At 40.3% G+C, this 23,632-nt stretch overlaps 3 protein-coding genes across 6 annotated transcripts in view; 1 reads left to right on the forward strand and 2 right to left on the reverse strand.

Moving 5' to 3' along the window:
* Positions 1-1,747: 1,747 nt before the first annotated feature.
* LOC118405179 lies at positions 1,748-15,496 on the reverse strand. 2 transcript variants are annotated; one of them, XM_035804606.1, is made up of 9 exons: positions 15,316-15,496; positions 13,383-14,210; positions 12,633-12,763; positions 12,110-12,189; positions 11,715-11,851; positions 10,870-10,992; positions 9,638-9,762; positions 8,479-8,666; positions 1,748-8,442 (listed from the first exon to the last, which is right to left on the reverse strand). In XM_035804606.1, exons 2-9 carry the CDS (start codon positions 14,207-14,209, stop codon positions 2,656-2,658), a joined length of 7,398 nt encoding a protein of 2,465 aa, XP_035660499.1. In that variant the 5' UTR covers position 14,210; positions 15,316-15,496; the 3' UTR covers positions 1,748-2,655. The 2 variants fall into 2 exon arrangements, with proteins under 2 accessions (XP_035660499.1, XP_035660498.1); XM_035804605.1 differs by having other exon boundaries at positions 1,748-8,666.
* Positions 15,497-15,535: 39 nt separating this feature from the next.
* LOC118405180 (RUS family member 1-like) overlaps positions 15,536-23,632 on the forward strand; it is a 12,814-nt gene continuing 4,717 nt past the window's right edge. Inside the window, exons 1-9 of one of the 3 annotated variants that reach the window (XM_035804608.1) lie at positions 15,536-15,629; positions 17,993-18,143; positions 18,562-18,639; positions 18,958-19,072; positions 19,602-19,647; positions 19,757-19,789; positions 20,114-20,219; positions 20,872-20,973; positions 21,686-21,756. In XM_035804608.1, the coding sequence (XP_035660501.1) occupies positions 15,604-15,629; positions 17,993-18,143; positions 18,562-18,639; positions 18,958-19,072; positions 19,602-19,647; positions 19,757-19,789; positions 20,114-20,219; positions 20,872-20,973; positions 21,686-21,756 (728 nt within the window). In that variant the 5' untranslated portion in view covers positions 15,536-15,603. Of the gene's footprint in view, positions 15,683-17,992; positions 18,144-18,561; positions 18,640-18,957; positions 19,073-19,601; positions 19,648-19,756; positions 19,790-20,113; positions 20,220-20,871; positions 20,974-21,685; positions 21,757-23,632 lie in introns of all 3 variants that reach the window. The other 2 variants (XM_035804607.1, XM_035804609.1) reach the window with 2 other exon arrangements.
* On the reverse strand, positions 21,778-23,448 carry LOC118405181 (E3 ubiquitin-protein ligase TRIM63-like). The gene has a single exon (XM_035804610.1). It carries the CDS (start codon positions 23,441-23,443, stop codon positions 22,157-22,159), a length of 1,287 nt encoding a protein of 428 aa, XP_035660503.1. The 5' UTR covers positions 23,444-23,448; the 3' UTR covers positions 21,778-22,156.

Consider the following 23,632-nt stretch of genomic DNA (forward strand, 5'->3'; position numbering starts at 1 on the left):
ATTTGGTTCATTAGGAAGTACACAATACCTCAGGCCAGTGCACCATATAGTTCTTTGTCATGTTTGGCACCGATCGTCACAAGTGAATGAGCGTGTTCACAGGTTCAACTGTACATGCCTAGGTCAAAAGAACACAAACCTACCTACAAAAGCCATATACATCTCGACAGTATAAAGCATAGTTGAGAACAAGAATCAGTTTCTAAGTCAATGTTTCACCTTTGACCTGCACATGCACTGTTGGATCTGTGAAAGGGCTTATTCTAGACACCTGTACACTTTCAACCTGTAAGATCTGTGAATAAAGACTGCACAATTCTGTTGAACAGAAAATTTTGTGTGTCGTGTTGAAGTCTTGGGCCAATATAGTGAAAATAGAGGACAAAGGAAATACCTTTGTTGCCTGACCCCTGAATCTGTGTGTGCCAAGGTACACAATCGAGCATACCTTTTTAACTTTAGCTAAATAGATTGGTATGGTTGTATTGTAGTTCCTAGCTCTACTTCGCTGGCTGTTATAGGGAGAATAATTTGCCAGGGGTGTTTTGCTACTAGAGGAGTTGACCGGCCGCAGAGGGGAAACATGAACCTTAGCATGAACTGACTCCCCTGGCTAATTTCCCGATTTTTTTGCCCAATTCTGCAACTCCCATAGGAAGGCCTGGTAGACACTAGATTTATGTAGCAGACTTCCTGAAGCCCTTATATTTTCTGGATTTCATTTAACCCTCATCCGACCGTATGGGGTCATTTTTGACCCCAGGCGTATATTTTAATCTGCCATAGCAACATTTTTGATCAGAGAAAAAATTCCTTCCATGAATTTGTTTGTATACATGTTTTGCAACATCTACCAATTTTTCACCGAGTTTTGCCCATTATTGTATAAGCTATACTTGAAAGTTTGTGTCTTGTTCGGTGGGGTCAAAAATGACCCCAGCCAATTATGAATCATTAATTACATAAATATCAAGACATTTCAATAAAATAACAGGCATTCCTCATCATTGCTATTACAGCAACAAGTTATAGTTGCTTAGAGGAGAAAACACCGAATATTTTGAAAGAAATTTAGTATTTTAGGGTAAAACACAGTTTTTCAACATTCTGCATAAATTATGATAATACGCACTAATTACCTATGCTAAAGAAAGTGAAAATGTTTCTAATTAATCAAAAAACAATATATGGACAGAATATGCAGAAGGAACCTACAAGAAAGATCTTTGCGGGAAAATAGACAAGAGTTATTGTATGTATGTGTTAAGATGGCGGAATATGGTACATAATTAAGTAATAAATTCGTTACTTTTCACAAATATTGTATTTTTTCTTGTTAAATAACATTTTTATGCTATCAGTATTATTGCATCATCACAATTATTGTTTAGAAATTGATAACACAAAACATTGTTTAAGTAAGTCGAGTATGGTAGATTTTCAGAGCAAATGTGGTTTCTCCTCTCATTTTCTGCATAAATTATGATAATGAGTGATAACTACTGACACCAAAGCTTGTCAAAATATTTTTCATAGATTAGTGAAACAATAAATACATAGAAATGACAAAATAAGCCAGCAGAAATATGTCTATGAGCAAAACAAAATGGGGTCAAAAATGACCCCATACGGTCAGATTCGTCGTAAAAATGTAACGGTCGGATGAGGGTTAACTTCTCATGAATACATCATTCCCACTAAACCACTGTGAGCATATAATGTTATTGCTTGAAATGACCAACATGAGTTAAAACACAATACATCAATTTTATTTCAGTACAAATATACAATGTACAGCGATAAGGTCATAAAATGTAATTTTGAACATAACTTCTTGGTTAACAAACTTCATATAAAGTAAACAAAAATGTTGAAACAAACAAAGCAAGAAGAGTTAGTAGAACTTTGACAGTACACAAAAACGAGAACAAGAAATAAATAGCCCAGATCCCTCTCAACTTAGATAAGCAAAATAACATAAGTAGGGTTTGATGTTTCATGAAAAACCAAACCTCAGTATTAAACATGTTGTTCTTTGTCCAAACAATATGTTTGTGTCAAGAATAAGGTTCTGAATGTTTGCACAAAGCTTGTGGACTCATTTTTTTGCATCCCCCATCAGCTTTCTTGTCAAACAAACACACGAGAGTTCAACATAGCACACATACATATCATGACAATAGAATTTGTCTCATCATGCATATTTTAGGAGACTTCAATGGAAACAAAGCTTCAGTTATTGCCATTACATTATTACATTACACCATACTAATAGAATGTTTCTCATAAGCTTTTAATTGATACAATAACATGTAGTAGCCCACAACTATTAATATAGAAGATATGAATAATTATTCAAGCTACACCTAGAACTTCTGAACAACTGGAAAGAAAACTTATCACTGTACATTCTATGATCACAATACTTGCGTAAGATGCTGGCATGCGACAAAATGCAGAATCATAAAAATAAGCATAATGCTCTATCATAGTGACAAGATTTAGTAAATTTGTATTCCATGTAAAAGACATTTTTAGAGAAACATTATTTTGCAAAAGTATTAATGAGAATATTCATGAAAATACTTAAGTATTACAACTATATAATTGTTTTTGTTCAATATGTGTACACTTCTTTACATAAAATACTGACATTTACTCATTTTCCTCTGTGCTCGACTGTGATGACGGTGACCCAAATGCAAACATCTTGAACTTGTTCAGGTACGTGTCTTTGGTATTGACGAACCGTTTGGCCCAGTGCTGCTTAACAGAGTACGTCTTTGCGAATGCGAATGACTTGCTCTTCGCACTACTGGACGCGCTATCGTTCCAAGTCGTGTTGCCAGGGCAACTGAAAGTGTTTGCCACGTCAGAGTCACACGCTGCGGTTTGCGGCGTTTGGTTCTCAGAGTGTCCAGATTTACCGCAAACACTGAAAGGTGTACTGTCGACGCTTTTGCTTCCGGTTGGTTGTTTTAAGGAGTTTGTCTTATTTGCATAAGATGCCGACGGTTGTGTGGATGCTTTCCTGGCCTCACAACTTTCATCTAGGGTAGGCTGTCTGGAGTTTGTCGAGGTGTCGGGGCTTACGACGTGTTTCACAAGCGACTTGAAGGAAGGCATAGCTCCTAGGATGGTCTGATTTGCATCAGGAGAGGACGCAGACGCAGAGAGAACTGAGAATAGGCTGGTGACCTGGCGACCCTGGTGTCGGCTTGTAGGAGAGAGAACTGATTCAGGGCTTTGAGGTGGTTGTTTCACCACAGCTTTTTGTTTCTGAGGTTGGCTAAGACTTGTATGCGTATCTACAGGCGAGTTTTTCTTCGAAGACCTTCCTTTAGAAGAGGGATTTTGCAGTGCTGAAGACGGTGTCTTTTTTAGACTATTTTGTGATTTCGGTGATAACATAGCTGTTGTTTCCTTCCCATTTTTGTGCGGTATCCTTGGCACATTGGCTGTTGGAGACAAACTCTTACCACCATTCTTCACCTTCTTTTCTTTCCTGGCAGTACAGACTCCATTCAATGTCTCGACTGTCTTGTTACTTTCTGCGGTATGCAATTTAGGTGAGATTTTACTTTCTGGTTGGCTGTTTGGTGGTGAGGAGCCTTTGGGAGTTTTAGAAAGCTCTGCGTTCTTCTTCCGCCTGGTAGCCCCCCTCTTCCCCACATTCTTCTTTGCTGTTTTCCCCTTCTTTTGCACAGGCTTCTTCTTGATGTAATTCTCAACATTAACATCAGCCACTTTGGGAGAAACAGTCTTGCAAGGGCTTCCTATAGGAGTGCTCCCTTCAGCAATGGAGTTTATGAGACTTTCCATTTGTTCATTGTCGATGAACGTGTCTTCATTGGTGACGAAATCCTCTTCAAACATCATTTCCTTGTCTGGAGCGGGTTTTGTTTCGGGCGACGCTGTCTTCTTTGGTGTAACTCGCCTGAAACGAGAGGACTGGCGGCGAACTTTTCTCTTTGGTTCATCAATTACAGCCTCTGTATCTCTGTCATCCATGAACGTTTCTTTTTTGGTGACAAAGTCTTCAGGAGATGGAGGTTCGTTTGGTGCAACAACAGCCCCTGTTGTCTTAGATGCTTCTACTTTGTTGGGTGTTTCAAATTCTTGAGCCTGGTCTTCTGAAGATGTCGTCTTTTGTGATGTTCTTTGGTTGAAGTATGCCGACAACTGTCTACTTTTCCTTTTAGGTTGCTTCCTAGAGGCTTTGTCGTCCAACAATATGTCGTCAACAACGTCTGTAGGTACAGGTATTACTGCACTGCCCTTTGTGGAAACAGGCATGGGAGATGTTTCAGTTTTGTCTTCTAATAGTAAATCACATTCAGGTACCTCTTCAGCATTTTGACTTGAAGGAATGAGCGTTGTTCTCTTGCGTTTCTGTCGTCTTACTGACTGTGTCCCTGTTTGCAAATCACTGTGAACCTCTTGCAAATGTGATCCGTCAACTTCATCATCTTTTCTCAAGCCTTGTGGAATGTCTTTGGAACTTGATGCTGTCACAATTTTGTCTTCAGCTTTCTTTTCAGATTTTCTGCGTGCTCTTTTGGTAGAAACTTGCGGTTGAGAGTCAGTTGACGATTCATCGGACATCTCAACGCTGGTCAGACTTTTCACTTCATTATTGGAACACGCAGACGTTTTGGCTTTCTTAGCTGACAGACTAGCTGCCTCAGAGTCAGACTGCACTCCTTCAAGCTCCCTTTCTTTCTGGCTGACATTAAAGTTGAAAACAACAACATCATCATCCTCTTGACTGTCCTGAACATTTTCTAAACCTTCTTCACTGGTTTGCTGAGACAGAGATTGTGTTTCTTCTATTTGTTTCTTGTCTTCATCTTTCGTTGGAAACTTTTCTGAGAGCAGTGCTTTTTCCGGTGGAGACTCTCCAGCCCACTTGAACTGCTTCAGAAGAACAGACTTTCTCCGCTTTCTCTTCCGTCGACTTGCGCAAGGAAGGTCGCCATCTTCAAGGCCTCCGAAACCATCCACAGACTGAGAGGACCCTGACTCTTGTGAAGAAATGCATGAGGGATTTAACTCATTGTTTGACTGATGTTCACTAGTCTTGTTCTCAGTATCATTCTCAGCCGAGATGCCAGTAGGCACTTCTTTCAGTACGGAAGACGTTTCTCTGACATCTCCATAACTTTCTACCTCCTTTTCTACAGCAGGGACTTTCTCTGATAGTTGTACCTCTTCAATTTCTGAAGACATCTTTAGTAAGACAGACCGTCGTCTTGACCTCCTAGTTGTGGCCGTGCTAGAAACAGTGCTGGCCTGACTTTCTCCGGACTCACTTGGGGCAGGGTCAGCATTCTCCCAAGTGGTACTGTCAGGAACGATAGACTGTCTCCTATTTCTTGTCTTCTTCACCGATGTGTTTTCTGGCAGCGGTACGTCACACGAAAACTCCGACCCAGACCAATGAGCTGGCTCTATACTTTCTTCTGAGGAGCTTCCCTCTCGTTGTATCGCCAACGAACGCCTTCTTGGCCGTCTCTTTGTCACCGATGCTGTAGCAGACGCTTCCCCTAGTTCAGTAATCTCCAAACCCTGTTCTTTCATTGGTTGAGAGCAGTCCTCAGAACTACTTTGCTGAACTAACACCGACTTTCGTCTTGACCGTCTCTTTGCCACTGATTCCGTTGCAGACGCTTCTTCCGATTGGTCAGTATCAACACCCTGTTCTTTCATTGGCTGGGAACAGACTGACTTTCTTCTAGATCTCCTTCTCACCGCAACATTTGTAACAGACGATTCCGTAGAGTAACCATCTTCCTGTTCCTCAGTCATGAAGTTTTGTTGACAAACGTCTTCTCCTGTATCTTGCTTTGTTGTCAACACTGTTGACCTCCTCCTTCCTTTTTTCTTAAGTCTCTCTGACACAGAACTAGAGGAACACTCCTCTTCTGTGGAATGCTGGTCTTCTGTTGCTGAAGAAGCATCTTCAAGCGTTGGTGGTACAACTGACTTTCTTCTTGGAGTTTTCTTGGCCTTTACAGTTTCTTGAGAAGTGCTTTTTGCTTTGTCACTGTTGGAGACTTCAGTATTATCGTCCTCTGCTGAAGAGCTTTGTTGGGTTAGAAGTAAGGACCTCCTACGAGATCTTAGTTTTGCTGTTTTACTTTCCTTTTCTGTAAGGCCAACAACTTCTGTATTTTCTGTTGTGTCCACATTTTGATCTTCATCCTCTCCTTTTGATCCTATGCCTTCAGTCTGACCTTTGGTCTTTGCCTTCTGACCCCTGCCCTTTCCATCAACACTATGTAAGTCTTCCTGTGGTCCACATTGCATTGTTTGGTCTGACTGTTCTGGTAAGTACTTTTCACCTATTACAGCATCGATCACCAAATCAATGCTGTCCAAGTCAGACGACTGTGCATCACTTGCGCGTGTGAGGTCACCAGGTTTGTTCATCCTTATTGACTTTCTTCTGGCTTTCTTTTTACGGCATTGTGCTACTTTGCTGTCTTGCTCACAAGTGGTTGTACTTTCCGATGATGACAAAGACATGTTCTCTGACAATTGTGATGCTTCTCCTTCTTCCTTTGTCTCCGAAGCAGAACTGGACATTTCTGTGTATAAAGATGCAATACTGTCCTGCTTTGCTATCGTTGACCTTCTTCTAGGCTTCTTGGGCTTGGAGTTCCTTGGAATGTGGTCATCCGATTCACTGTTTAACTGACTTTCACTTTCTTCATCTAAAACTTCAGTTTTCACTTTCACAGAGCTTCTTCTTCTTTTCCTTCCAGATCTTCCAGTCACAGTAGTGGAATCAGGCTCTGCTGGTGGTTCTGTTCCTTCTTCTAGCAAGCCACCCTGACTGTTGACATCTTTGTCTTGATTCTCGACCAACTCTTGTTTGATGTCCTCTTCATCCAAAGGCCCCACACCCGACAAGTCCAGCACCTGATGACTCTCCTCATCGATGAAATCTAGTGGTTCCTCTTTAACGGTGACCAGATCGCTCGAGGCCTCTTCCGACGCGAACTTGAACAACATCTGGTCTCCCGGGAGACAGAACTTTGCTGGACTGATCCCAATCATCTGTCGATCAAGATTGATAAGCTTCTCATCTACCGTCACTCCCTCCAAGCTCTTCCTCCGGAACCGTTTCACATTTTTGCTCGCCTTTTTCTTATTCATCTTTTTCGGGTAGTAGAAGTTGCGGAATGACACCCTTCTTTTCATTGGTCGTCCAACCAGTTGCTCTTCTCCGGTTTTCTTCCTTATGATTGGATCTTCGTAGATGGTCTCGATGGTCTTCTGTTCTGGTGGTTTGTAGTTCTTATTTCTATAGATAACCTCGATGTCTTCTTCCTGTTTCCGTCCCCTTCCTTTTCTCAGCTTGACGGCCGAGCTTGCCTGCGGTGTAGGTTTCGCGGCGGGTCTTCGGAAACGTCGAGGCCGCCTCGTTTCAGCCTCATCTTCCGACTCCTGCACCTCCTTTATAACAACAACGTCTTCGTCACCATGAGTTGTGTCGGAGAAGTTTGCCTTCCTTGGAGACACACTTGCTTCTTCTAACTCATTTTCAGCAAAATTTTTGAAGACAATTTCAGGGATATCACCCATTGGCTCCTCTTGTATTATGTTGTTAGCTTCCTCAGCAACATCAGCATCATTTGTTACCATGGCAACATCAGGTGCAAGAACTTCCTTTACCAAGGTCTCAGTCCTGTCTGAGCTATAGACGTCTTGAACCACTGTCTTCTCAGAGTTGCCATCTTCCTTTTCTGGGCCTGTTTCTTCGGTAACCAGCTCTAAGCTCTCCTGTTGTCTTGGAGACCTCTTCTTCCGTTTAGAATTTCTGGAGGATTTTCTGTTACCTCCTTTGGTCGTCTCATCTTGGTTCTGTTCGACAGCTTGGTTTACCTTGTCTACCTGTGTTGCTGCTATGATGGCATCCTCTACCAAGGCCTGTGCCACACGGCTTGACAAGCGTCTCCCTGGCAGGGGAGTGTCTTCGTGTCCACGCCTGGAGACAGTTACGCATCTCAGGGATTCATCAGGTTCTGTATCTTCATGAGGATCATCTTCATCCTCCTCTAAGATGGGAGAGTTTGTTCTTGAAGCGTCTTCATCAGTTGTGTCAGACATGTCTGCACTAAGACTGTGAACTTCTATTGTTGAATGTTCAATAGTATCAGGAGATGGACTTGGTTTTGATTGACTGGTTTGGTTTGTGACAGGTGGAGCCTCTGATTCAAAGTTGCTTTGCTGGTCTGTGATTGGCTGATACTCAGTGGTGGTCTTCTCTTCTGTGATTGGTGGAATCTCTGATGCAGTGGCACTGTTGTGGTATGCATCAGATAATGTGTTACAGGGCTCTTCTCTTATTGGTGGAGACTCAGTTCCCTTGTTGCAAGGCTCTTCCCTGATTGGTGGAGACTCTGACCCAGAAATTTCATGCCTTGTGATTGGAGGAGACCATTTGGTTGTGAGACACTCTGTGATTGGTGAAGGGCTGCAGGGCTCTTCTCTGATTGGTGGAGACTCAGACCCAGTACTTTGAGGCTTTGTGGTTGGTGGGGAGAGAGACCAACTCGAGTGTGGGAGCTCTCCTATTGCTGCGTCTTCCAGAAATTCATCTTCCTCAGGACACAGCACGACTTCATCGTAGAAGACAATGTTGGAATGACCATTCAGCCCTGAAAAAAAGTTAGAAGACTTAGTATTGCACATTCCCCATTGCCATGATTCGAAGTTTATTACAATCAGAATTAACATTATGTCAATGAAGATTTGGTATCAAGGTACGCATATGCACATACAAATAAACAATTGTATAAGGTTACATGACTTCAAGCCATGAAATATATTTTCAAGTATGTTGATTGCACATGTGATTTTCAATTTCAAACTTATCAGACTCAAACACCGAATAGCCATTATGACTCTTTGTTCTTCAAGCTGCTACAGTGATTTGTATCAGTGCAGAAAAGCTTTGTTCACTCCAGATGTTTCAGTTTTTAACTATGACTATGAGGAGAGAACATCATGTAAGAATTAAAAACATGACGCAGTTAGAATATTTTAGATATTTTATTGAGCAAACATAATTTTCAAAATTCAATGCATTAGAACACATTTCTTTGAGAATGTGCACTATTTTGCTGTTTTGCAACAAAATGTGTCTAAATACATGTATACAATTATTAGTTATCCTTCTTTCAAACTTTTTCTATGTTGTTCCTTACTGTTATCATTAGTTAATCAATTACTAAAGATTATTTTTTCCTACAGCTCACAGAGTGACAGACAACACATATTTCAACAAAAACTGAAACAACAAACTTGAACAGACACAGACTGTACAGTGTACACCATCAATTTTGCTTTGAATTTTTGTAATGTATATTTGTATAAGGGTACATATCAGAATAATACTTTCTGTATCTTTGTTATATTTTCTTCAACCCTTACCTCAACTTTCATAACCTCAATAAAAAGTCACAGAGAACAGTTTTAGTTTTTCATGAATAAATAAGGCTTAAATGTCCAAAAATAAACTTTTTCCACTTCATAGATAGCTATACAAATGCACTTCATAAAAACAAACCATTTTGAAATTGCACCATACAGAGTTCAAGGGGGTCAAAAAGGACTTGGTAAGATTTACCATCTGCGTCTTCTGAGGGTTCTTCAGAAGCTGTTGGAAGATCTTCCTCGGGAGGGTGGACGTCTTGAGACTCCTCGGGACTGCTGGGGAGATGTTCTCGCTGTCTTTGTAGTCTTGCGGAGACTCTTAAAGGAATAACAGGGAGATACCAATGTCAATAAAACACACCTATATGGCTATAAGAATGAACTTATAACTAGGAAAGAAACATTTGTAAGCAAAGAAATACGTTCATGAAACAAACTACAGCATACATATCTTGACCAGCACCTCAAGCTCTATCCTGCCACTTACTGCATTTTGTAATATAACACCACAGCGTGTCTGCTACATCTGGATCTAGTTACCATGGTGACAGGCTGACTGCCATGTCATGTGTTGACTTATTTGTTTGAAGAAGAACAAAAGGAAAAAGAAAGGAAAAATCTGTGAAGGAAGTAAAATTTCTAAAGCAAAAAAAAAAGAAAGAAAAGGATCTCTATAGTATTCCTCAATTCAAGCTGGTCCTAAAATTAATTCAATCACATGTTCCATAATCACACTGTACCAAACAAACAAAAATCATTACAAAGCAGTGCATCACTTTCCCAGTGGCTTTATATTTGTACTCTCCTACGCAAAGCACCATACAATAGAATGGCCCATACAATATAAATGAACTGGGAGCCTCTAGTCTACTAAACCAGGCTACTAAAACACTCTGGTTGGTGTAGCCTTTAACCAGCTGCCAGCCAATCAGAGATCCGCGTAAAAGTTATAAATCTTTAGTTTAGGTAAAGCCAGTTTTCTGATTGGTTTGAGGACATGCCCACAAAAATGGAAATCTTAGCCCAGGTTTCAGCAGAGCTTTCCAAAGGTACATCGATGAAGTTCAGACATCCAAGTAATTAGATACGCCAAATAGCAATTACTCAAGCAACTGGATATGATTTTGGAAACAAGACGTTTCAGGTAGAATCCACTACAGTAGAAGCCAGATAATTGCACAGCGGATTAATGCACACTTCTGTTAACTGCACGAAACCCCGAAATCCCAAACCGGTGTGGTCCAGCTAGATAACTTTGCATTATTGCACCAGCCGGATAATTGCACGAAATTCACTGGCCAATAGGCCGTGCAATTAAGCGGCTTCTACTGTATCTTCTGTCTGTGGCACAAGTATATTTCATAGGCTACAGACAAGGCTTTAGGACAATGCTACATTTGTAGGAGTAGATTTCCCCACACTGACCTGTACCCTGTCTTGCCCTCCACCTTTAACCGTTTGTTGCGAACAGGACTTGGGGAGAAGTGAAGACTCCTCTGTCTCCTCCTGGTCTCCTTCAGAAGCTCCTTAGCTGTGGTCCTTGTACTACTACAGGGTCAGAGACATTTAAGACATTACAAGACGTTTTGTCATACTGTAAATCCATCCATTTTTGCAATGACTTAACTTTGCAATAGTAAGGGAATAGAGATTTCTTGGTGTTTTAAATTTGCTGCTGAAATAATTCTGTCGAGAAACGGCGACAAAAGGCCACCGTTAGAACAATTAAAAGCATAACAAACATTTCAAGATTTACAGTATTTATTGAGTCTTTCAGAGCAGCTACAGTACTAGTGATAGCCTGGGTGCCATCCAGATCGTAGTTTGCTCCGATGTTTATTATACACTATATACAGTCACTTCTTGCTCCAACTTTTATCATACACTACATACAGTGCCTTCTCTGCTTTCTGACTGGGAACCTTGACATCTCTAATGTCTGGAATCGTCCAAGTTTTGGATGAGGGCGCTGATTGGTCCCTCTAGATGAGCGAATTAAGAAATAGATTCAAGTACTCCTTCAGACAGGCGTTCCAATACAAGGAAAGCCCTCCATTCTGCTTGTGGGAGGCCTGTTGTCTTCGAACAAGCGCTATAGAACCCATTCCTTAATTCGCTCATAAACTGACGTTACCACAAAAGGTTTGAATGCGAAGTTTTCCAGACGGGTAGCAGAAGTGAACACAGAACCGAACTACTACCCGGATGGTACCCAGGCTATACACTAACTTAACTGTCTAACAATACGCAAATAGTTTCCCATTTGTTACCTTATGAAGGTGATTTCATCACTGCTCTCTATGATACAGCCGTTTTTGAAGTGCTGCTTGGCATTCCTCAGACTGTACCGAGCTCTTCTGGAGGGGACAGGGGCTACAGATGTCTGTCTTCTCCTGGAGCTGGAAGACTGGAAATAAAAAATAGAACCATTCAGACTCTAAACACTGGTTGTGTCATACTTCTTAGGAGGGACATTCATCGTTTCCATAATATTTCTTTGAAATTATACTTACATGTCAAAATTATTTTTGATGTGTGCAAATTTTAAAATTAATTTGTGCCAATAAAAATGTGGTTGCATTTCCAAGTGTTCAACTGGATATTTTGACTGAATTTGAGCACTGCTTTACATACATGAATACCGCCAGCTTCAACCCTGACTTACCAAAGAATGATACAGGGAACTTTCTGCTAAGGTTTCCCCATGAATCTCTGCCATTGCCTCCACTCTTATCCCAAAGAAACCTGAAACATAGAAGATGATTCTTTAAATCCCAACATTTTGGGTGATATAATCTACTTCAAATATCCATTCTTAACTTAACACACATTTGGTTTACAAATTTGAACTGTGAAATTCATATTATTATCATGTAACATTATTTTAAAGCTCTGTATGCCAGAAAAGTACTAATAGCCCATATGCATATGCCTAATTTCGTAATTAATGTCTAACACAAGTTTCAGATCATTTGGCTTTTGCCATTGGCATTAGGGCACTGGAGCCCCTGTGTGTGTAGTACACCAAACAGCATGCACAGTTACTCAAGCAAATGGATATGATTTTTAAAATGGTCAGGATGTTTCAGATAGCATCTGCCATCTTTCTTTAGTGGTACTGAGCAAGATCTGTTGAGCATTTTTTTCTAATACGTTTGGATGAAAATTGAGACTATATAAATGCCTACTGTCAGCAGAAGTAGAAAGTGGTGCTGGAAAGACATCTTCTTCTTCTTCCTCCTCCTCCTTCTGTCCCAAAAGCTCCTCTATTTCATCATCTTCATCTTCTTCTACATACCAGGATGCCATCCTCTGGGCTCTAACAGTAACACATGTACATGAATTATCCTCACTCAACTCTGGCCCCAAAAGACCACTCTGGGGACTAAGAAAATCTGGTCCCTGTTGACAGGTGGTCACTGTAGACAGGGTTCTTAATGATTGTGTCAATAGGAAAATTGATTCTTATGCCGAGGTGGTCACTTGTACAGGTTTGACTCAAATTGACTGTTATTGCGTAAAGGTTATCTATCAATCAATCAAGCAATCAACATATAAGCTTTCATTGTTCTTTTCTACAGATCATAACAATTCTAAAGTAATCACACATGTTATAACAACAGATACAATGCCTAAATGCCTTCCTTCACAATTTCTAACAGAAATGACAGACTGAAATGCAGCACTATACCGTCAACTCTATTATGACAAAGGTATAATACAAAACCACAAAGAGGACAAACATTTAGATTAAAACAAGCATTGTGACAACAGCATTCATCTTATTATCCTAACATCATTTTTGACACTGGGTACACCTAGCCTATCTAAATATTTAGGATGCTTCTAGTAGTTCTACAAGTTCTAGCGGCCCTTCCACAAGTTGGACCTAATCAGCATCTGCGAGTGACTGTATAACACAGACTAGGGGTACGTACCTGGTTTGCCTTGTACCGCGTGGAGGCGTACAACAATCGTGCAGTACGACAACCGGACTCATCTGCGGCGACCCCGGCGGATACGGGCTCCCGTGCACCCGCGTAAACTGCGACTTTGACGGCGACTCAAACACAGCTGGCGAACTCGTCAATCTGATCCTTGTTGATGCTAAACTGTCCTTTTGTGGAGTAGAAGTCGATGTCTTGGTTTCCTCAAGTCCTTCCTTTGCCGAGCTGTCACCTGGACTGTCAGGGTTTAGACCGTCCGGGGATGGTGCGGCTTCAGGGCTCTTGTCTCCAGAAAGTTTATGCTTACTTAAAGGTGACATGACGGTTTCAGTTCCTGTCTTTTTTGTCAGAATCCTTGACAAGAGGTTATGTACCGGTGAGCCGCTTCTATCCCTGGCTCTTTTTACTGATCTGAGTTCACCACTATGTTGTCTCTGTAGCATGCTGTTGTTTCCCGATTGTTTTTGTGTGCCAACTACAGGTGACGCTTTCCAACTGTTGTTCAAAGCAACAGGAGAGGCTGTACTTTGGCGGGAAACGTTCGGGGAAAAGCAATCCTCTAGAACGACTGTCGGCTGTAGCTTAGCCATACATTCTGGCGTGATGGCGTCATCTGTGACGTGTACGGACATGTTCGAAGTCAGGACATCTTCTACGTCTGAGTTGGTGGGTGACTCATCAGGGTCATCCGCAGGTGGCTCAGAAGGTGAAGATTCGGAATCGGAGACGTCATCGCGATCGGTGTCTAGTTCCTCCTCCATACCTTGAGATATGGCCTGGCAGGCAGCTCCGAAGCTTTTCCGTCGTGGTCTAGGCATTCTGTGGCGAAAAGATATCAGACAATAATGACAACGAGTCAATGACAATGATCTTTATGTAGGAGTTTTTTCAATTTGGGTAATTCTTCAATTTCCTGTCTAGCTTGGATACCAGAACCTCGCTCTTAAGCGCTAAACTAGAGTAGAGTAGAGTTAACTATAGGGTTGTAACAGTGGGGGTTGAAGTAGCGCTAACTGACCATGCCAAATGCCTGTCAGGCTTTTGGGTCAGTCAGTTACGCTGCTTGTGTTGTGATCTTGAGGACCCGGGTTCAATTCCCAGGTCAGTCAGGATATGTGTATATATTGTTTATTTCTGTTCTGCTCGCCCCTTGGAATGTTTCAGGGTCACAAATCCGATCTCTATTTGCACCCAGAGGTAATTGGCACTTCTGATTATATCTATCCCACTGTGCGAGAGATAATCAAGGCCCACGTGCTGTGTTTGGAGGCGGGGGAAGTTCTTTCACGGGCCGAGGAGATTAGCGACTATTGTATAGCACGGCGGTCTGGTACCCAGGCTATTTCTTGTCATTTCTGCTCTGTGTGGTATCTAATCTAGAGTATAAATTGGATGCTATACTTCATGTATTAACTAGTTGTTGCTTTTGTTAAGTTAGTAAACCGTCTAATATTTTGCTGCACTCATTCTCTAGACTCATTATTTAAGTCATATATTAAATTCAAAATTGCACATTTACGGTTACAAAGAAAAGACCTCACATTCTGTACATTTAAAAAAAGACAGGGGGTTAAGCTTACATTATACAGCCTACTTAATCAAATCAAATCTGAGAAAAACAAAATTAAGGTAGCAAATTGTTAGATACCTCATTTACATGTATAGAAGGTCCACCGTCTCTTTAGAGTTTGAATAAAAAACGGTTGATATCAAATGGCACATGGTCAACCAAAGCTAGCACATCTCTTTTAGTATAATTTTACATGCACAAAGATTGCCCACCATAGCACAGGGTAAGAACTAAATCACACAATCTTTTACCGCCTGTGCCCCCCTCCCCACTTCTGAAGTTTTCAAACAAGTTTCAGTCGCCCGTCTTACAAACTTACGACGATCGCTCGCTCCAAATCAGGCTCAAACTCACCTTATCACAGCATATGTGAGTTGAGACAACGCTCAATCTTTCCTCTGGGACAAGCTGTGGTAAAATGCATCCATAAAACTGGCAATTTTCATTCAAAATCGGAGAGAAAATCACGAAAACGTTTCAACTTCTTGGCGCCTTCTCACCATCACGGCCACTGCGCTGAGACGGGATAATCAAGCCCTCTGATTGGTCCAAACGTACCAGAATTTTTACAAACCAGCCAATCAGAGCACGGTAATATTCCGAGCATGCGCATTAGGAAAGAGGTCAAGGGTTACAGCCAACATGGCGTACGAAGTGCCTGTGAAAGTGTGAGTTTGGCCAGTTTTTCGACAACTATACTTTCTGTAAGCGTCAGAATAAGGTATGCTTTAAAAAAAACGTTAAATCAAATGTCATGTTTCATGTGGTTTTATACTTAAGCTGTGTACTGACCGCTGGCTTTGTAAAATTAACAGAAAGTTGTGAAGAAAGTTATGAGTTAGAAGCGCCACCTTGTTGCAAAAGGCTGCATAGCATCAAAACAAATAATAGTTGTGGTTGTACCTTGCAAATTTTTGCGAATATTGTTGATTTGATTATAGATTTGTAATAACTATATATTGCGTGAAAGGCATAAAATCATAAGTATAAGTCAAGGAGGTTCAATCTCCTCAGTAAAGTTTGTTTTCTAAGTCATAAGAAGTGAAACAAACAGAAAACTCAATAATTATATTTCAGCCAAACCATATATGGTATGGTGAAATATATTGTATTCGTAATGTTTCTTTCTTTCTTTCTCCTGTCAAATCTTCAAATCGAATCATCTCCGTCGTTCCGAGACCGAATGACCTGAAATTTGGCACAAGAGTAGAGTGGGTCAATACCGGGGTGCTTTTTTCTCATTTTTTACATATCTGCCTCTAAAATGATTTTATTGAAGTTTAAAGGTCACGTTTTGACCACAACGGTATATTTTGACCCCCTGTACCATTGAATTACAATGGAATGACCTTAAATTTGGTGTAGATAGGCATTAGATAGTTGGTAAAATGATCCAAGTAAAATTTTTGGCATGGACCAATTTCAAATTATTAATTTCTGCACTTTTCTGAGGGGAAATTGGTTTTCTTTCGGCCTTCTCCCGTGAACTCCCGTGACCCCAGAGCCCACAGGTGCCAGGTGCCAGCGGTCTGGGGAGAGCGAGAGTTAATTACTTTATGGACGCCAGCCAATCAGCGACGAGAAAGGCGAATGGTAGTTAATATTCATAAGCGGGGCCTTGCAATCCCGTTTATACACAAACAGATGCATATTACAGCCTTACAGTGGCCATATGTTACCCTGTGCCCGGTTTGAAATTGTAGTTTGCGAGGATTTGGAGTTCAGACAGGGTCATTTGAGCGGTAGCGGACGGTACGCGTGCATTGAACATCAGAATACAAGTCTGTGTCGATGAATTTACCAACATTCCGCATGGCACTATCAATCATTTTTGGCAGATTTGACTTTGGGGGTTAGTTGAGACAATCGAGAAAATGTTACTTGGCAGAAAACGCGGGAAAATTGGACAGTTTGCGTTTAGTTTTGATACGTAAGTTTGACAGTGGCGAGAATGCATGTATTTTTTCCCAAACAAATGTAGGTACTTCTAACGTTAGTGTTGTTGTTGTTCTTTTTTGACGTAAACTTTGTACATTCAAATTGTTAGTAACTTTAAACTGCCAGAGTTTGAGCCCAATAAAACACTCTTAGTACCAGAGTATCACCACTGACCTCCGAAAAGAAACCCCCGAACAAGGTATAGAAACTCCTATCCTCCAGGTCTTGCACGCTACGAGCAGGAAATTACAACACTCAGACAAGATTACGTCCGATGGCTGATTGCATACAAAGTAAAACAATTTAACAGTGGTATGCAGGGCATAAAGATTCTACTTAACAAAGAATTCGAAGGAAAATGAAATATATAGATAAAGCCCAATCAAGTTAACTTGTTGGTCCTGGGATTTTTCAGAAAAGAAATGAAGCGACAGGGTGGTAAAATTCTTGTAAAAATTCGAGACGTCTCCGTTTATGTAATGGCTCATACAAAACAAGAAGAAGATTGAAGTTTTTAGCTTGAAAAAAAAAACCCAACAACAACACACTCCTACTACACAACACCTGCACCTGCTTGACAATTATTAAAACGTATGCCCTACTTGATTAAAAAAAAGTTCTATGCAATAATAAATGTACCCACATCACAAGGAGATTATGACGGTACTTAGACCTAGTTATCGAAGTGGAAATTGTTGAATGGCTTCATGTAATTTCATGATGAAAATCTTCTGAATGGAAGATGCGTTTTTTTCACTCTCGGAAAAATAGGAGCTGCCGCAATTCTAAAAGCCAATCAGTTATGCATAGGCGCTCCTGTGGAAGATTATATTCTTCCATATGGGCCCGGTTCATATTGGGCAAGCTCTAGATCTGTTTTGACCTGGAATCAATTCACAATGTTAGTTCTCTTTTGGGGATAACTTACAGTTGAAATATTGCACTTTTGCACAGGGGTGACTTGGAACAGTCCAATGTTGCGTGGGAATGGGTATGGCTGAAATATGCTGTATTTGCACCCAAGCAAATGTCGGCCTTTCTAGTATTGCATACTGATGTGATATCTTATCAGTTTTTACCTTTTTCACTACAGTGCATTGTCAGACATGGGAGAAAAGACTGTTTGCGAGGAACATTATGGCTCGGAAAGCCTGCAGCAACGCTACACTCGATTGGATGATGGTACCATTGTGAAGCGGTCCATCGGTGGCCAGAGGTTCTCTTCGCTTGTACAGTTCTTCAGGGTAGGGACATGTCACTCAGTCAATCATTTAATCAACCAACCAATCAGGCAATCAATCAATCAATCAATTTATCAAACAGTCTTTATTCAAATTGGTCTCATAGTACAATACCCAGGACGTGATGTGCCACGAGGCATATTGTCCTGTATTCAAAGAAGAAGAATACGTTTATAGGACTGACAGTTTTCCATGGCTATGCCAACTGCAAACTGAGGCATACGTTCACTTTTTGGTTGGCATAGAGAATGTATCCAAGAACGATTATGTAAGTCACTGGCAAATGATTGTGGCTGCATCTGGCCTTTTACGAAATCTACATAGCTAGTAGTCGTAGAACTTGTGTATTATATGTCATATTACTAGTACCTGGATTGCTCATCTTTCAGTCATCATTAATTCCCTTTCTTGTCATTCCCAGTCAGTGTTCCTTCCTCAAGGCTACCCTGAGAGTGTCAGTGATGACTACCTGTCATACCAAATATGGGATACAGTACAGGTAACACAGACATTATTGTATATTCTATTGGCCTACTTAAGTAATGTGACATAACCAATTGGTCCCTCAATCTCTTCATTGATTTACCTGACACTATAAAACTCCCTGTAGTCTTGTTATGTCTTTGGTGATTAAACGGCTAATATGTCAGTTCTGACAGGGTTATGTTTTATCCATTTGCAACATTAACAAGCATTTTTTGTCCTAGATACGTCGATGTAAGTTAGACATCCAGGTAATAAGATACGCCAAAAAGTAGTTACTCAAGGACAAATTTTTTTGTACTGTTTAATAAGTTCTTGCCCCTGTATGCATCAGGCCTTCTGTAGCAGTATCACAGGTACCTTGGCTACACAGGCTGTACTGAAGGGGGTGGGAGTAGGAGATGAAACAGCCACGGCTGCGGGAGCTACCATCACATGGATCCTCAAGGGTAAGAAAAATATTCCAAGCATTCCGTTTATGATATCAATCTATTGGAAATATCTGTGTCTGTATAGCCGGTACAACTCTTCGGCATAACACACCAGCTTAATTTACAGACACATGGCATTGCAGCATCCTCCTACGCAGGGACATCCAACGGCGAAACCGTCTGTCTGGATGTACCCTGCTTTCTCAACCGTCACCCTTTGTTCCTGACCGCCCTGCTTATAAATATTAATGAGCTTACATTTATGTATGTGAGATCCCTTTTGAAAACTGAAAGGCCTTTTCTCTGATCTGATTGGCTGACAGCTGGTTTGGGGGGATGCCCACAGGAACCAAGAGTGATTGTTGAGAAAGCAGGGTACAGCCAGACAGGTGGTTTCACTGTTGGATGTTGACCCCTGCATAGGAGGATGCATTGTAGCAGCTGGTTACAATGAACAACTGTCACACCTAACTTTTGCACATTTAACTGTAGTCTAAGCATAGTGCCAAAAGTTTTTGCTTAAGATTCGTATTTGTTTTTATTCCAGATGGTACGGGAATGCTAGGAAGGATTCTGTTTGCTTGGCTCCAGGGGTGAGTAATATAAAACTGTTTTTTTTTCTGTCAATGCTAATATAAGATATGAATAGCCTTTCAAATTTGAATCAAATTATATTAATGTAGACATGTCTTTTTCTAACAGGACAAGCCTAGACTGTGATGCCAAAAGATGGAGGTAAAATTTAATTTGTTAATATTTTAATAATTTATATTCAGCTCTGAAGCAAACATATCGAGACGGATTTTAAGTTGGAGGTCCCATGTTTGAAGAGAGTCACATATCAAGTACGATTAAGAACCCACCACACTTGTCGAAAAGAGTAGGGGTCCATCCTAGTGTGAATGGATCAAACCTTACAGTCTGGTGCTGGATTGACATTGCGAGATGGTCACCTTAAATTTTGATGACAATCCCACCACAAAATGTAAATCCTAAAACAAGTTGTTTGTTTGAATTTGGAAGTTTGGTTGTAACAAGTGTATTTTGTATTTTGATCAGGTTGTTTGCAGATATTGTCAATGATTTCTCCATCTTCCTGGAGTTGGTGGCCCCAGCTTTCCCCTTGTTCTTCACTGGTATTGTGTGTGTGGCTGGAGTTGGCAAGGTAAGAACCAGTAGCCTAATAAACTTCATGAGTGCATTCCTATTCCTCTCTGGTTGCCTTATCCAATACATATTACCCTCTGCATTACCCCCTCACAAAATATGCTATATCTGCAAAGTTTTATTTTATTTTATACAGACCTGACAGCTATAGTTTCATATCGGATAGATACAAGGCTAAATTGTTTTATAGCATATTTTTGTATGTCTACATGCCATTGTCTTAGCTCTTGCCAACAGTGTCATTCATCTGTTTTACCGTACACGCAGGTAATTGACTGCAAGAATTTACAATTGATTTGAAGTACAAAAAAGGAAGAAAGGCCTGCATTTGGAAGCTTAAGGTCCCTTTTAGTAAAAAGGAAAACAACAAAAACTGAATTTTTCCTGGGATTTATTGTGTTCTACAGTACACAAATTTATGAATGTACATGTATCAGTAAATGAGTTAACCTACATGTACATTGTATGTTACTTATCATGTTTTTCTTCTTCATTTCTGTTAGACATAACGACACTTAATAATATATATATGACAGTTGCTGCAGTTTTAGATTCTAGTTCTAGTTGTAGATTCCATGCTTGCATGGATTGTGATATCTACATGTATGATAATACAGACTAATATGCTTGTATGACTGTACGTTGATCAGGCCATCGTTGGCGTGTCTGGTGGTGCGACCAGAGCGGCGCTCACCATGCACCAGGCACGGAGAGACAACATGGCGGACGTGTCCGCGAAGGACGGAAGTCAGGTGAGGCATAAAAATTTACATAATACAGGCATTAAAATTGAGTACATTTACATGTTGATGACAAATATTATCATTTCTTTAATCTAGAAAGTGTGACAGTGCATAGTTGCTACTAAGGTTGCAAAAACACAGTTCACAAATGACTAAAAAAATGTTTCTTGAAGAAGAAATAAAGTCACACATTCATATACAGTGCTGTAAGAATGTTTTTCTTCCTATGTTAGAGTTTTCTATTATTATTAAAAGTACTTACTTAATTTACTATATACTTCAGTCTTGAGTTTTTGTTTTCTTACATGTTATTGTACAGATCAAAGTTTCTTTTGCATTATATTGATCTATATTCTAATACACATGCTGTTTATGATAAGTTTTCAATTAGTAGGCTACATGTAAAGATTTATGAATTATTGTAAATTAATAAATCATGAATATACAGCCATGTATCTCATACAGTACATAACACTACAGTCTACATAGTAGTACATCACACAAAAAAACTCCTTGTCCTAAGATTGTTCATATACAATGTAGATCTACTAATTAAATACATTGTAGTATATACATGTACCTATAGTGATTTTAAATGGTTTTGAATTAGAAGTCTACATAATGTACAGATTTCAGATTTTAAAGAGTAATTTATCATTATGAATAATATGTATGATACATAATGATATTATGCATGATTATGTTGTCACCCCTATTACAGGAGACCCTGGTGAACCTAATGGCACTGTTAGCAGGACTAGTGGTCACCCCTATGGTAGCAGATAATCCACTGTAAGTACACTTTCAACATATCATAATAATTGTCAGTTTTCCATGTTTCATTTTTTCTTTGCTCTACCAAAAGACAGCAACAATACATTATTGAAGGCTCTAAACCAAATGTAATAAATTTGTCCAAATGATAAATTGATATCAAATAATATCTGTGCATGTGATTATCTGAACACAAGGTCTATACATTGTATATCAATATTGAACATGCTTGTACATGTACCTATCTTACAGTAAAAAAAGGCTAGGGTTTTTCTAAGACATGTCGGGGAAACAGGAAACACCATATTCCTAGGCCTTCCCCCACACATCCAACTAGACATTATGTTATCAAAAGTAGCAAGTAGTTGCCTTAAGTTTGTTTTCACTAATGTTTCGATCAGATAGTCTTGTTAATTTGTTAATTGTTCTTCCATATAAAGCCAATACTGATAATACAAGAAAGTATAACAGGTGCCATAATCCCGAGAACTTCATCATACTTTCCATTTCCAAGCTTGACACTAAGAATCCAACTAAGCCAGAAGACATGGCAGATAGCGAATAACAACAATGATGATGACCTTAACTTACCTTTCTGCACCAAAGAATAAAGACTGATAGAAAATGAAAGCACTAATAATGTGACAATTAATATAACACCATTCGTATTCTTATCATTATGATTTATGAAAACCATGAGAAATGTGAATCCCATCGCAAAAAAGCCAAGCCACCAGATAGCCAAGACTGATGCTTTTAGCAATAACCAAAATGTCCCGATTATCTTCCATAGCCAACTTGGTTTATGACTTGAGAGTTTACCCAATGTTAGTGTCTCTGGGTCTGTGGGCTGAAACTCTACAGTCGGTACTGACATTGGAGTTGGTAGTGACTTTTCTTTGCACTTTGTTACAACCTCATGCAGAGTGGTTTCAGTACAAAGAAGCTCTACTCCTCCCTTCTCTAGCCCTTTCATTGTAGCCATACATGCAGAAGAAATTTCAGCAAAATCTGTCAAAACTTCATTCTTTTGAGCCTGCAATACCTTGATGGTCTTGGTGTGTTCTTGGTCTTCCTTTGACTTCAAACTGTCTTTTGCTTCTGTGAGCTGTTGTACTGCTTTATGTAGAGCTTCATCAATTTTGTCATTTCTTTCCTGTTTCTGTGTGTTCAGAGCTGTCTCCTTGTTTCTCAGATCTTGTAGATATTTGTTGTAAGTTTCCATGATCTTTCTTGCTTCAGTGATAAGCATTTTTGCAGAAACTTTTCTTTCCTGTGAGGCCGCTTCCAAGTTGGTTGTACTGTGACCTTTGTGACCTTCTCCCAAACATTTGGTGCAGACTGGAACCTGGCACTGGATACAGTACAGGTTGATGTCCTCAGAAGGGTGAGAAGTGCACTTGACTTTGTGCACATGGTCTTCGTTCTTTCTTGTTGTCCTCTTGCGTAGTGTGTCACATAGATTTGCTACGGTGGTATTGCTGGGAAAGTCAGCCACTCCCATGTTTGGTAGATTGATTTGCTGACAACAGTTCAACTTTGGGCACTGGAAGGTCCCTCCCCTCCCTGCATGGTCCTTTAGACAGTCCTGACAGAAGGTGTGCTGACAGGGCAGCATCTTGGGCCTGGTGAACAGCTCCAGGCAGATGCTACAGGACAGTTCCTCCTCAAATTTTGCCTGAAGACTTGGTGGTGCTGTAGCCATGGTTGTTTTTGATCTGCTCATGTGACTGGCATATCCAAGTCCATTCTGTGTTGACATTGTGCAGGGTTGTAATATTTATTCATGACAATAACAAGGTATTATAATAGTTATATAGTCAAGTAAGTCAAGTCAAGGGTCACATGCAAAAGAAGTAAACACGGCTATAATGTCCTGCATTAGCATTCAAGA

This window comes from Branchiostoma floridae, chromosome 17, assembly GCF_000003815.2.
Source record: "Branchiostoma floridae strain S238N-H82 chromosome 17, Bfl_VNyyK, whole genome shotgun sequence".
Lineage (NCBI taxonomy): Eukaryota > Metazoa > Chordata > Leptocardii > Amphioxiformes > Branchiostomatidae > Branchiostoma > Branchiostoma floridae.